This window comes from Sceloporus occidentalis, unplaced genomic scaffold (assembly GCF_023333645.1).
Source record: "Sceloporus occidentalis isolate IW3139 unplaced genomic scaffold, rSceOcc1.0.p SCAF_41, whole genome shotgun sequence".
Lineage (NCBI taxonomy): Eukaryota > Metazoa > Chordata > Lepidosauria > Squamata > Phrynosomatidae > Sceloporus > Sceloporus occidentalis.
Window position 1 is genome coordinate 3,847,279 of NW_028317021.1, and position 12,595 is coordinate 3,859,873.

Sequence of the window (12,595 nt, forward strand, 5' to 3'; positions counted from 1 at the left end):
AAGGAAGGAAGGAAGGAAGGAAGGGAAAGAAAGAAAGAAAGAAAGAAAGAAAGAAAGAAAGAAAGACCGCATTCTCTGAGGGTACTTTTGTGTCTCTTGTATGGGTGAAATGCCCTGGAAATGTGCTTGCCGTTTACCTAGCTAATTACAAAAACAATACAAGGTCTAACTGACTGTGATGGATAGCTGATGTACAAGATAGGTGTGCGATAGCCAAGGAATGGTAATGACACAAGTGCTTCCACACCATCCATGCATCCGATTGTTTGGCAAAGGAAAAGAGCCCTCATTCTTGCCTTGCCCTAATAGATAAGAACAGAATGCCCTCACAAGGCCTGGGTAAATAGGAGCACCCTTCCTCCGACATCGGCAAGCATTCATTGGCCTGAGCCAACACTGAAGATTCCTCCGCAGAGAGGATACAATAGAGCAGAGGCAATGTACACTCAGGCAACAGTCACCTTTTCTACTGGGCCTGAATAGCCAATGGAGAGATAAAGATCACCGAAGCAAGGGCCACAGGCCAAGCGGACAATGGTCGGACTTAGGCCTCGCAGCCATCTGTCATGTCGAAACAAAGCAGTTGTCAGTCTGGATGGTTGCATCCTCCAGGCATGTCAGCCGTGGACCGTGTTGGCTGATAAGTCGCTTGAGGCTTCAGTAGACCTTAAAGAAGGGATATGTTTGGCTGAAGAAAGAGCTGTACTCTTTATCTAAAGGGAGTGTTTTATATTGTGTGTGTGTGTGTGTGTGTGTTCTTATTTTTGGATTACAGTTCCCTGCATCTCCCAGCCAGCATGGCCACTTACAGTCTTTGCTGTTTATGTTGGGTTGAATTCCATGCAGTTATACAGTTGTCCCCTCCGTATCGACGGATGCTTTATCCACGGATTCAACCTTAAAAATATTTTTAAATATCCTTGAATATTTTGAATATTTTGAATGGAATGGTGTCCCTTATATAAATGCTTTCTGAAAGATGCTGGGGCTTGTCATCCAAAAAAAAAAAAGAAAGAAAGAAAGAAAGAAAGAAAGAAAGAAAGAAAGAAGAAGAACCATTGCCAAACTTGGGAGGGAGGTACTGTATGGACAGCATCTCTACCACATCGTTCCACTTAGGTAGCCAAGGTGGCTTACCATGAAAATCAATATTACCACCATTAAAGAAACCTACCTGATACGGGAAGCGGGGGGGGGGGGGGGGCTAGATATCCTCTGAGGTTTGGCTCCAGGACTCCCTGTAGATACCAAAATCCATAGATGCTCAAGTCCCATTAAATACAATGGCAGAGCAAATAAAATGTATATAAAATGGCAAAAAAAAAGGTTTGCTTTTGGGAATTTATATATTTTCAAAATATTTTAAAGCAGTGAATGGTTGAATCTGTGGATAAAACATACGTAGATATGGAGGGACAACTGTATAACCACGTGGAATTCAACCCAACATAAACAGCAAGGACTGCAAGTCAGCCGTAGAACTTGTATTAAAAAGACCTTGCGTTCAAATGTCTCCAGGAGATCGGAAAGATTCCTGATGGAAAACCTGGGCTGCATCCGCACTGCAGAAATAATGCAGTTTGACACCGCTTTAACTGCCATGGCGCCATCTTATGGCATCCTGGGATCTGTAGCTTGTTGTGTCACAGAGAAGGATAAATATTTCACAAAAGTACAGATCCCAGAATTCTATAGGATTGAGCTAAGCCACCCCAGTTGTGTTGCATAGAGAGGAAGGATATAAAATATTATTATTATTATTATTATTATTATTATTATTATTATTATGCCATGACAGTTTAAGCAGTGGCAAGTACATTATTCCTGTAGTGTAGATGCAGCCATAAAGAACCTATTATTAGTATTAGTATTAGTTGTTATTATTAGTATTAGCATTTATTTATAGAGCACTGTAAAGTTTGCACAGTGCTTTACATAGTAAGGATCAAATAAAAAGGAAAAAAGGAAAAAAAGAATAAAAACCTGCCAAGCGGCGTACAATCTAAAACAACATTACATGATTAAAATATCTCTAATAAAATAATACTAATTAGCCTACAACAAAAACAAAGTAAGCAGCTGATTAGTATTATCAGCTAGAAGAATCACTAGTTTGCCTGAGGATAAGGCAGTCTTAAAGGTTATGATCAGGGCCTGTTAGTGAAGATTTGCGTCTGCATGCAAACTGTGGTGGGGTTTTTTTGTACTCGTGTTACCTGTAAATCATAATCCCCGCCGATCACTATGTTATGACATAAACACCTAGCAAAATTAAAATTACACCTTTGCGTTGCAATATCATACACACAGCCCCGGGGTATTTACGTACACGTAGCTTCGTGGGGTTAACAGTGAACATTCGGTAAGCTGTGATGTTCTTCAGGAAAAATTTATGCCAGCCACAGATGCTGGCGAAACGTCCAGAATAAACTCTTCTAGAACATGGCCACAGAGCCCAAAAAACCCACAAAAAACCAATTTAAATCTATTTATTTAAAAATTGAAAGCTTAGGGTCTCTCCTTTCTGCTCCCATTGAGCCTCACCCCACTCAAGCCATCTCTTCCACTGAGCTGCAGTGTTTTAAAGGGATGCAGGCAAATGTTACAGCCTGTTTCTGCTGTAAAGGCAGACGTCTGGGGACCAGTGGTGTCACCCTCACTTTAGGGTCATAGATAGATAGATCGATAGATAGATATGTTTTATTTGGTCAATGACCAGCAAGCCCTTTAGGGTGTCACCTGGTGCTGTCCGCACTCCCCGCACATCCCTATTGATGCCCTCTCATGCACATTCCAAACCAAACGTGTGGCTCTCATCCGATCTCAGAAACATTATTTTTTTCCCCGAGGTTTGGACCTATCCCATGGAATGGAGCCCCCCTCCCCATCTCCTTCAAGCCTGCTCTGGACTCGGAGACTTTTCTGTGTCCCGTTGGGTGACTTTTTGCTTATTTTTCTGCAGTCGGGAGCGATGCCATGAAGCAGGAGCTGGGCCCTTCCACCCATTAATCAAAAGTCACAAGTGCTCTGCAGGGAGACACAAAACCTCTGTGTGTTTTCTCCCATATTTCTGAAGCAAGGTCAGCAGGAGGCCGGGGGTTGGGGGGCCCAGGCCTTGCCCAGAGAACCCCCAGTTAGATTAACATTTTATTCCAATGCCTATTTATCAAAGTCAGAAGTGGCGTGAAGTGGCACCAGAAGAGAGAAACGCCTGGATGGCCAACCTCTCTCCTCCCTAAACGCTTTTTTTACCCCTTGCTTTTCCTCTTCATATTGAAGTTGCTCTGGTTTTCTAACACTCTGGAACACAACTGGACGGATTGTGCATATTCAGAGCCCAAACAAAATTTGAGGGATTTGGTCCAAACTTTTAACCTGGCTCCTTTCCCACACAGGTACCGCAATCCCTCATTCCATACATGAACCGTGGAAAAGAAGTTTGTTTTCACGATGACATTACTGTTACATATTCTACCGTTCTGAAAAATGCCCACATAGCAAAGCACCGAAGCATGGGATTAAAAAGACCATTGCACATTAAAAATCCTCCAGTTTAAAATATACAAGTTTAAAAGGCATAATTTAAAATTGACTGGGTATGCCTGCCATAATGTATTGGGCTCTACCAATGTGCATCGGCACTCCCTAGCCAGTGTGTATTGTGTATTGGGACCAATATGACTGGGTAGGCCTGCCGTTTTGTATTGGGCTCTACCAATGTGCATCGACACTCCCTAGCCAGTGTTCCAATGTGCATCTTTCCCCTTGAGCATTGGGTTCTGCTGTGCATCGGTCCCATTGCGCATCAGGTCTCATTGTGCATTGGTCCCAGTTTTGCCAGTGGAGCTTCAAAAGCTTGCCACATGTATTTTGTGCATTTGGGTTGTCCCAATAAAAGCATCGCTGTTTTGGGGATTTGAGATATTACTGTACTTCCCTAGGATGGTTCGCAATGGGGGTTTGAGCAGACACAACTGTGTGATCAAAAGATGTTGCCTCTCGCATAAAAAAGAAACTTCACAATGCTCTATCTGCAAACATATAATGATTGCTGCCAGTGAAATATTGGGGTTCCTTTCCCCACAAAAGCCTATTATGAAATAATTTCCACTGTCTGGTTTATCATATCCATCAATGGAATGCAAAGGTTTTGTAATTCATCTCTCTCTGTCTGCAGGAGGGAGGTGGAGGGGGAAAGAAACCCAGACAGCTAATAAAATATAAAAATTGCTATGAGAAAGGTAGAAACAAGGCCAGGGACGTTCCTTCATTTCACTCCCTGGCTTTGGCACAAAAGGGATCATGGCATCTTGTATAAGGAAGCCATTGTCCTGGAAATAAAATATCCTTTTCACCTTTCTTTTCTGGCCTTGATCAATAGGAGGAAATTGAAGTCTGTCCTGGGAAGGGGGGGGGGGAAATACGAGTTTACTAACACAGTGATGAAAGATCGGTAATATGCAAGGACGGAAAAGTGTGTTTGAGGTTTGAGCACCATCTCTTGGGCACCGAGAAGAAATGTTGCTAGTTGGCGACTTCTCAGGATCACCACAAGCCTTAGCATCGGTGTTACTGTTGTGTGTCTTCAAGTCAACTTCGAATTATAGTGACCCTATGCTACCGTTTTCTTGGCAAAAGGAGGTTTGCCATTGTCTTACTCTGGGGCTGAGAGAGTATTATGTCTACTCAAAGTCACCTAGTGGCAGGATCAGTGCTTTAAACCATGGTTTAAACCTAATGGCTTTTAAATAAACCACTCCTGGATTTTTTAATTAAGTATTCATATTTTTTATTATTTTTAATATATATATTATTAAAATTTTATAACATAAATAACATCGCTAGACAAAACACATCAACTAATCCTTATGCAAACTGAAAATATAAGCCAGATCCTACTATTCTACCCTACTCTTCCGCCTGTGTCGCCCATTATACAAAACCATTGCAATTCACTCTTAACAATTTCACTGAACATAACTAACACAAGGTATACTTGACTTCCCACTTCCCAAGCCTAAAAATACTAACGCTCCATGTATAATAAGTAAGTAAGTAAAGTAAGTAAGTAAATAAGTTTATTTGTATAGTGTACGTCATTTCAAAAAGTAATCCATATAAAGCATAAAATATAAACGTCAAATACATTGTAAAAATAATACATTGCATTATATGATTTCTCACCAGTACTATCTTATTTTAATCTAACCTCAGTCCTAAATCATTAAACAAAATTGCATTAAGACCCAATATCTGCATCCAAAATCTTCCCTTCGTTCTTCTTCCTATGAAGCAAAAATAATTCCCCGTCTCAAGCCAACCCCCCCAAAAAACCCCCAAAAAATTTAAACCAAAAAAATACAGTTTTTGTTTTTATTGGGGGGTTTTCCCAACCCTACCCAGTAGTTTTCCATGGCTGAATGGGGATTCGAACCCTGGTCTCCCTAAATCCTAGGCCAGCATCCAAACCACTACACCATGCTGGCTCTCAAACTTTAAAAAGTTTGTCAGAGTTCAAAATGCAGACTACTTGGTCGGGAAAAAAGACACATAAAATAGCTTGGAAACGTTAGACCATAGTGCATTTTCTTGTAACCAGTCTTGACAGTGTGAAAACACAACTTTCATCAAGAATGTCAAGTCCAACGCAATTTTCTTTTCATCCCTGTCCTTGATATTTGATGTTCTTTTATATAAACCATGCTTTTATATAAACTTGTGAATATCTCACTCCCAGAGGCCCAGCCCTACCATTGCTTTAGGCAATAGATTTCCAAAATCAATAAAGGGCAGCAAATGGTTAAATATTTGCATTTTTTTACTATCAGGGAGAGCAGTGCGTGGGGTTATCCGCTGAAGGTACCAAGATAACCTGGCCAGCCATGGATCTTGTGTACCTTTATTTATTAATTGGTTGTATATTCAATCCATCATCATAAAACCTGAGTATACATATGCAGAGTTGTGCATAAAAACAAGAAATACAATGTATTATTATTATTATTATTATTATTATTATTATTATTATTACAGTGGGTCCTTGGTATCTTCTGGGGCTTGCTTCCAGAACCCCCTGTGGATATCAAAACCTGTGGATCCTCAAGTCCCATTAAATACAATGGCATAATAAAATGGTGTCCCTTATATAAAATGTCAAAATCAAGGTTTGGAATTCTGGAATTTTCAGATAGATAGATAGACAGACAGACAGACAGACAGACAGACAGACAGACAGACAGACTGACGATAGATAGATAGATAGATAGATAGATAGATAGATAGATAGATAGATAGACAGACAGATAGATAGATGTTTGAATATTTTCAAACTGTGGACAGCTGAATATGTGGATAAAGAATCTGTGGCTATGGAGAGCTGACTGTATTAGTACATAAATACATAGTTAAAATTACAATTTCCAGATTCCTAAAACTGCACATTTAAACATCACAAATGACACATCTAAATTATAACCCTGCACTAAAAACAATGCAAACAGTCGCATCCAAAGACTGCTTTCAAACCTTATAGAGCAGTGCGAAGTCGAAGGCTTTTATGGCTGGCATCCATAGTTTTTTGTGGGTTTTTTGGGCTATGTGGCCATGTTCTAGAAGAGTTTATTCTTGATGTTTCGCCTGCATCTGTGGCTGGCATCTTCAGAAGAGACACACATACATCTCTGAAGATGCCAGCCACAGATGCTGGCAAAACATCAGGAATAAACTCTTCTAGAACATGGCCACAGAGCCCAAGAAACCCACAAAAAACCTATAGAGCAGGTTTCCACGCTCAACAGCACCCTTGCAAAGTTTTGGATTGCAACTCCCATCAGCCCCAGCTGATGGTCAGGGATGGTGGGACGGCACCAAGTTGGGCAAGGCTCCCAGAGAGTGTTAGCAGTTTCCGGTGACATGAGAATGATCCTGCAGTGGCCTTGACCGATTTGTGAGCCTCAAGAGAGCAGCCAAGCCATAAATCTATGTGCTGGCAACTTCCCCACTTGCCGCAGTGAGAAAACAGCGCATGGCTTGTCATGCTCCTTTAGCTGTGTCAGGACAGGCAGGAAGGGCTGGTGATTTGAAGAGGGCTGCTTCAGTCAACCTGGAAGGTGTGATTTATGCCGCCTTTGGCAATGAGCTGAGAAGAAGGAATTCACAAAGGGCTCCTTTCCATTGCTTAAAATACACACACATACACACACACACACACACACACACACACACACAGAGGGAAAGAAAGACAGGCAGACATGGACATACCGTGCATCTACACTGTAAAAATAATGCCGTTTGACACCACTTTATGTACCGGCGTGCCATCCGATGCAATCTTGAGACTTGTAGTTTTGCAAAGCCTTCCACCTTCTCTACCAAAGAGGGTTGATGCCTCGCCAAACTACAAATTCTGTAGAATGGAACCAGAGCAGTTAAAGTGGTGCCAAACTGCATTACTTGCACACAGTAGGTGCACTGCCATAATATTGAAGCTCTCCTCCCCCCGCATTAACTCTGTGTGCATGTGTGCATGTGCATTCCTCTCCCCTGACACTGGATGTGGTGCTTGAAGGCCAAAATGCTTCTGTGTAAGTGTTCTTGAAGTTTCTACGAGGACTGGAAATGGTTCTTTATGGCTGTATGAGTGGCTGAGATAGTGACACCTCTGCTTTCGGATGGTTCAGGGTACACAACCTTTGCTTCATGCACAAAATTGTTTAAAAGATTGTATAAAATTACTTTCAGGCTAGTGTATATGAAACACTAGTGAATTTCATGTTTAGACATGGGTCCCACCTCTAAGATATACATTAATAATAATAATAATAATAATAATAATAATAATAATAATTTTTATTTTTACCCCGCCTTTCCATAGAGATGATCAAGGCGGCTTACAAGGGTTAAAACATTACAATACAAGATAAAACAATTGCAATATAAAGGTTAAAAACATTGCTACGAGGAATGGGAACAGGAATCAGTAAAATACACATGTCAAGGGCAAGAAAAGGGAAAAATCAGTTTACGATGGTCCGGGGTCAAAAGGAAAAAGGCAAGGGGCAGAGAAAAGAACAATTAACTAAGGTGGGAAGGCCAACCAAAATAAATGCGTTTTTAAATTTTTCTTAAAAGAATCTAATGAAGCGGCGGAGCGGAGCTCTACAGGGAGCTTATTCCAAAGGGAAGGGGCAACGATGGCAAAAGCCCTCTGTGAGGTCTTCACAAAATGTGACCTAGGGACCTCCAACAAATTTGTCCCGGATGTTCTAAGAGTGCGGGGCGGATTATATGGGGAGAGGCGGTCCTCCAAGTACCCTGGGCCCAAGCCATTTAGGGCTTTATAGGTCAAAACCAACACCTTGTATTGAGCTCGGAAGCGAATAGGCAGCCAGTGAAGATCTTTTAAAATGGGTGTTATATGGTCCGACCTGGAGCTACCAGCGACCAGTCTAGCTGCCATATTCTGCACCATATATGCAAATAAAGGTCTTCCACAATCCAAAAAAATCCAAAAATCCAAAACACTTCTGGTCCCAAGCATTTTGGAGAAGGAGGGGCAAACAATTTTTGTGCATGGAACTGGGAAGGGGATGAATCTTGTTCTTCATTTCAGGAAGCAAAATAATTTCACGAAATGTTGTTCTGTGCAGAAATCCCATTTCTTAAAAAATCTGCCAATTTTCTTATTTATGTATTTATTTTATAGGCTGCTCTTCTCCCCAGAAAGGGACCCAGATAAAATAGTTTTAAAACTTTACAATATTTTTTTTAAATTGTAATAGAACGTCCGGATCCTCCAGACGGAAAGAGGGTTCTGGAATTGTCACTTCCTGGGAGATTATTACTTTGTACCCCAAGAGCCTCCCTACTGATCAATCGGTGGCATTCTTACTACTAGCTGCCCATGGATCCATGTGCTCATAGAATTCATCCGTAGCCCTCCTGGCTTCTTTGGCGATCTTTTGGAACCGGCGCACGTAGATGAGAACCAGGATGAGCAGAACCGCTTGCAGCAGGATGAAGATGAAAAGACAGACCTGAGAGAAGAGGGCCACGCTGCAGTACCAATACTGGCACGTGGCAATGATTTCATCCTCCGACAAATAGGTGATGATCCTGCCTTGAAGATGAGCGGGGGAAGAGCACACAATATTTCGGTATGTGGTCCGGTTCTGCTGCCACTGGAGCCAAGAGCGCAGGTAGAGGATGTTGCAGTCACATTCCCAAGGGTTCCCCCACAGGTAGACCTCTTGGAGACTCTTCAGGTTGTCAAAGAGCCCGCTGGGGATTGAGGTCAGTTCGTTGTTGTTGAGGTAGATCTTTCGTGTCGAGGGAGCAAAGGCGGTGGGGATGACCTCGTCCGTGAGATGCATTGACATGCAGTCAATGATGTTGCTGGCGCATCGGCAGGGCTTGGGACACGTAGGGATGACCAGAGGGAGAAAGCCGAGGAGAAGGAAAGGCCCGAAGAAGCTCATCTTCCACTCTGAAAGACAACAGTTGATGCTTAAGAATCTTAAACTGAACCATCAAACGAAGCATCACAAAGTAGTATTCAAAAACATAGCCGTGTTCGTCTGGAAAATCAGTCTGCAAAGGGATCTTGTCACATCTTTCATTGATTGGATTTGTTATGGCACATAGCCAGCAGAGTAAAAGTAAATAAATAGACTAAGTTACAAAAATTAAAAGGATAAATAAAAAAGAACGGAAATACATCTGTTGAAAGACAATGGAATGAATGTAAAATACGCCATTTGAAATAGAATGAAAGAATTATCTGCTTGTGGTTTGGAACATTAATCCACGCAACTAAGACCTACCTCAAAACATCTTTGCTAATTTTAATCAATAGAGCTACAAAGCAACTTCACGTGCACCATGTTAGTAAGCTATATTTTGTACGATAATCTATACCATGTTGATAACCTATAATCTGTTTAATTACTTCTATTCTATTCATGTTTGTAGAGACTTTTTAGGGGTAGTGCAGATTGCACATGCCCGTCTTATAGGGTCAACTCAGCTAGACTCTTCTGCATCTAGCTGCTTAGACTATGTAATACTTAAATACAAGTATTACCTTTGAGACTAAGGCATCATATGACCGGCGTCATACGCCAACATGGGGGCATGGCATATGCACGCTGGCTGCCTCATGTCAGCATCACGCCGCGTGCCCAACCACGCCGCGTGCCCAACCACTCCTTTGGCGCAATGTTTAAATGCCCTGCACTAAAGAATCGCCGAAAAGCCACTGCAGCAGCAGCAGCAGCAAGGGCAACCTTTCCACGGTGCAAAAAGGAGCCGCTTTTTGAGGCTCCTTTTTGCGCGGTGGAAAGGCCAGATTGGACCAGTGAACAAAAGTGAAAAGTGAACACAAATGATCCAAGGATTGAAAGACTTTCTTTGCAAGTTAAAGTGTTTGCAGCTTCTGCAATCCGCCTTGGTAAACCCTTTAAAGTCAAGAGAAATTGTCCTTCTGAGTGTGGCTTTAAGCATAACTGTTTAGTATCTGTTCTTTTGGTAGATTCCAGCATTAAATGCTTTTGTAGAAAGAGAGGTGGGTTGTTTTTCATTCTAAAGTGAAAAGTGATAAGAGGAACAGATATTCCATGAACCTAGGCGTTTTCTGAGATTTCATGCTTCTTTCACTTTTAATCAAACTTGCCAGACATTTCTTTTTGATACGATTAAAGCAGAGCAAATGCATGTCAAAAAACAACAACCCATGAACCATATACAGATTTGGATAAAGGCAGAAGTGTGTGTGTCATCTGACAAATGTTTGGAGAATGTGTGTTAATTTTACAGGGAATTTGGCATTTAAATAAAACACAATCTTGTTAGTAGCCATTTCATCATTTTTAACCCTATCACGAATTTTGGCTGCTCTTTATTGCTGTTTTGAAAACCTGCTAACGCTATGTCACTAAAATGGCAAAGCGAGGAGGAACTGGACATCAACAGGGATATTTAGTCCTTCCCAACAAAGCCACCCTCGTCGTCTATAGTCATTGAACAAGCTGTCATGTGTGGCAGGAGTTGTAGTTCAACATCTGGAACAGATGTTGGAACAGCTGGAAATTCCTGCTTTCTAAGCCTGCATCTGCACTGCAGAATTAATGCAGTTTGACACCACTTTAATTGCCACGGCTCAATGCTACGGACTCCTGGGACTCTGTGAGCTATTTTGTGAGCTATCTGTTAGAGAACAGATCAGGATAAAAATAAGTTACATTAAGGAAGAATAATTATTTATAGTCTAGGAAACTCCTGCTTTCTACGGCTGCATCTGCACTGCAGAATTAATGCCGTTTGACCCCGCTTTAATTGCCACGGCTCAATACTACGGACTTCTGGGATTTGTCATTTTGTGAGCTATCTGTTAGAGAACTCCAAGGCCACAGCAGACTACAAATCCCGGGATTCCATAGGATGGAACCATGGCAGTTAAAGCAGTGTCAAACTGCATTAATTCTGCAGTGCAGATGCAGCCTAAGCTTAAAGAATCCACTCTATTAATTGATCAAGTTGAATGAAGTGTGGCACAGCACCTCTGTCCTTGCTTAACAGCCATAAGAAATGAATTATGAATAATTGGCTGCCTTTTGGAGACATCTCAAATTTCCTACCTGAGAGGCAGCCACTTCACTTTGCCTCCCAGAAGGGCAAGTACTAGATCTGATCTGATCTAAAATAACTTCCCAGGTAAGCAAAAGAAAAATGGCCTTAGACTGACTTACCACTCTGGAATAGCTTCTCTCCGGCGCAAAGACCCAAGTGCTGTTAGCAGAGACAGCTGAGAAACAGCCAAGCACTCAGCTGAGCAATCTGTCCTGAATTCCCCATCTGGACCAGAAAGATAAAGGAGATGCCCCTTCCTCATGCGTTCTTTCCTGGCCATCCCACAAGGCTGGATTGCAACTGGGTGCTTTTTCCCCAGCTGCAAGAGGGACTTCAAGGGCCTTGGCTACATAGGGCTTGAAAATGGCATGGCCCATTTCCCAAATCCCAAATCCACAAAACAGGGACGTCTTTATTGGCCCAACCAAAATGCTTAAAATACATGGTGCTTCAAAAGCTTGCTTTGTGTATTTTGTGCACGGAAAGCTTGCTTTGTGTATTTTGTGCATGGGAAGCTTGCATCGTGTATTTTGTGCATGGAAAGCTTGCTTTGTGTATTTTGTGCATGGAAAGCTTGCTTTGTGTATTTTGTGCATGGAAAGCTTGCTTTGTGTATTTTGTGCATGGAAAGTTGCTTTGAGTATTTTGTGCATGGGAAGCTTGCTTTGTGTATTTTGTACATGGGAAGCTTGCATCATGTATTTTGTGCATGGAAAGCTTGCTTTGTGTATTTTGTACATGGGAAGCTTGCATCGTGTATTTTGTACATGGAAAACTTGCAGCATGTATTTTGTGCAGGGAAAGCTTGCAGCATGTATTTTGTGCGTTTTGTTTGGTACATCCAACCCTAGCTGGTGTCATCTTTGCAATTCACTAACAGGGTTCTTTAGAGCCTCTGGTACATAGTCAAGTATACATAAAGCTACGTAATGTATACCACGAGAGAGGATTCTAGCCAATGTTATTAAAT

General features: G+C 41.7%; 1 protein-coding gene across 1 annotated transcript; it reads right to left on the minus strand.

The window, feature by feature from the left end:
* Positions 1–8,448: 8,448 nt before the first annotated feature.
* Positions 8,449–11,830, minus strand: GP1BB (glycoprotein Ib platelet subunit beta). The gene is made up of 2 exons (XM_089489971.1): positions 11,745–11,830; positions 8,449–9,484 (listed from the first exon to the last, which is right to left on the minus strand). The coding sequence occupies exon 2, from the start codon at positions 9,474–9,476 to the stop codon at positions 8,871–8,873; it is 606 nt and encodes a 201-aa protein (XP_089346097.1). The 5' UTR covers positions 9,477–9,484; positions 11,745–11,830; the 3' UTR covers positions 8,449–8,870.
* Between the last annotated feature and the right edge of the window lie 765 nt (positions 11,831–12,595).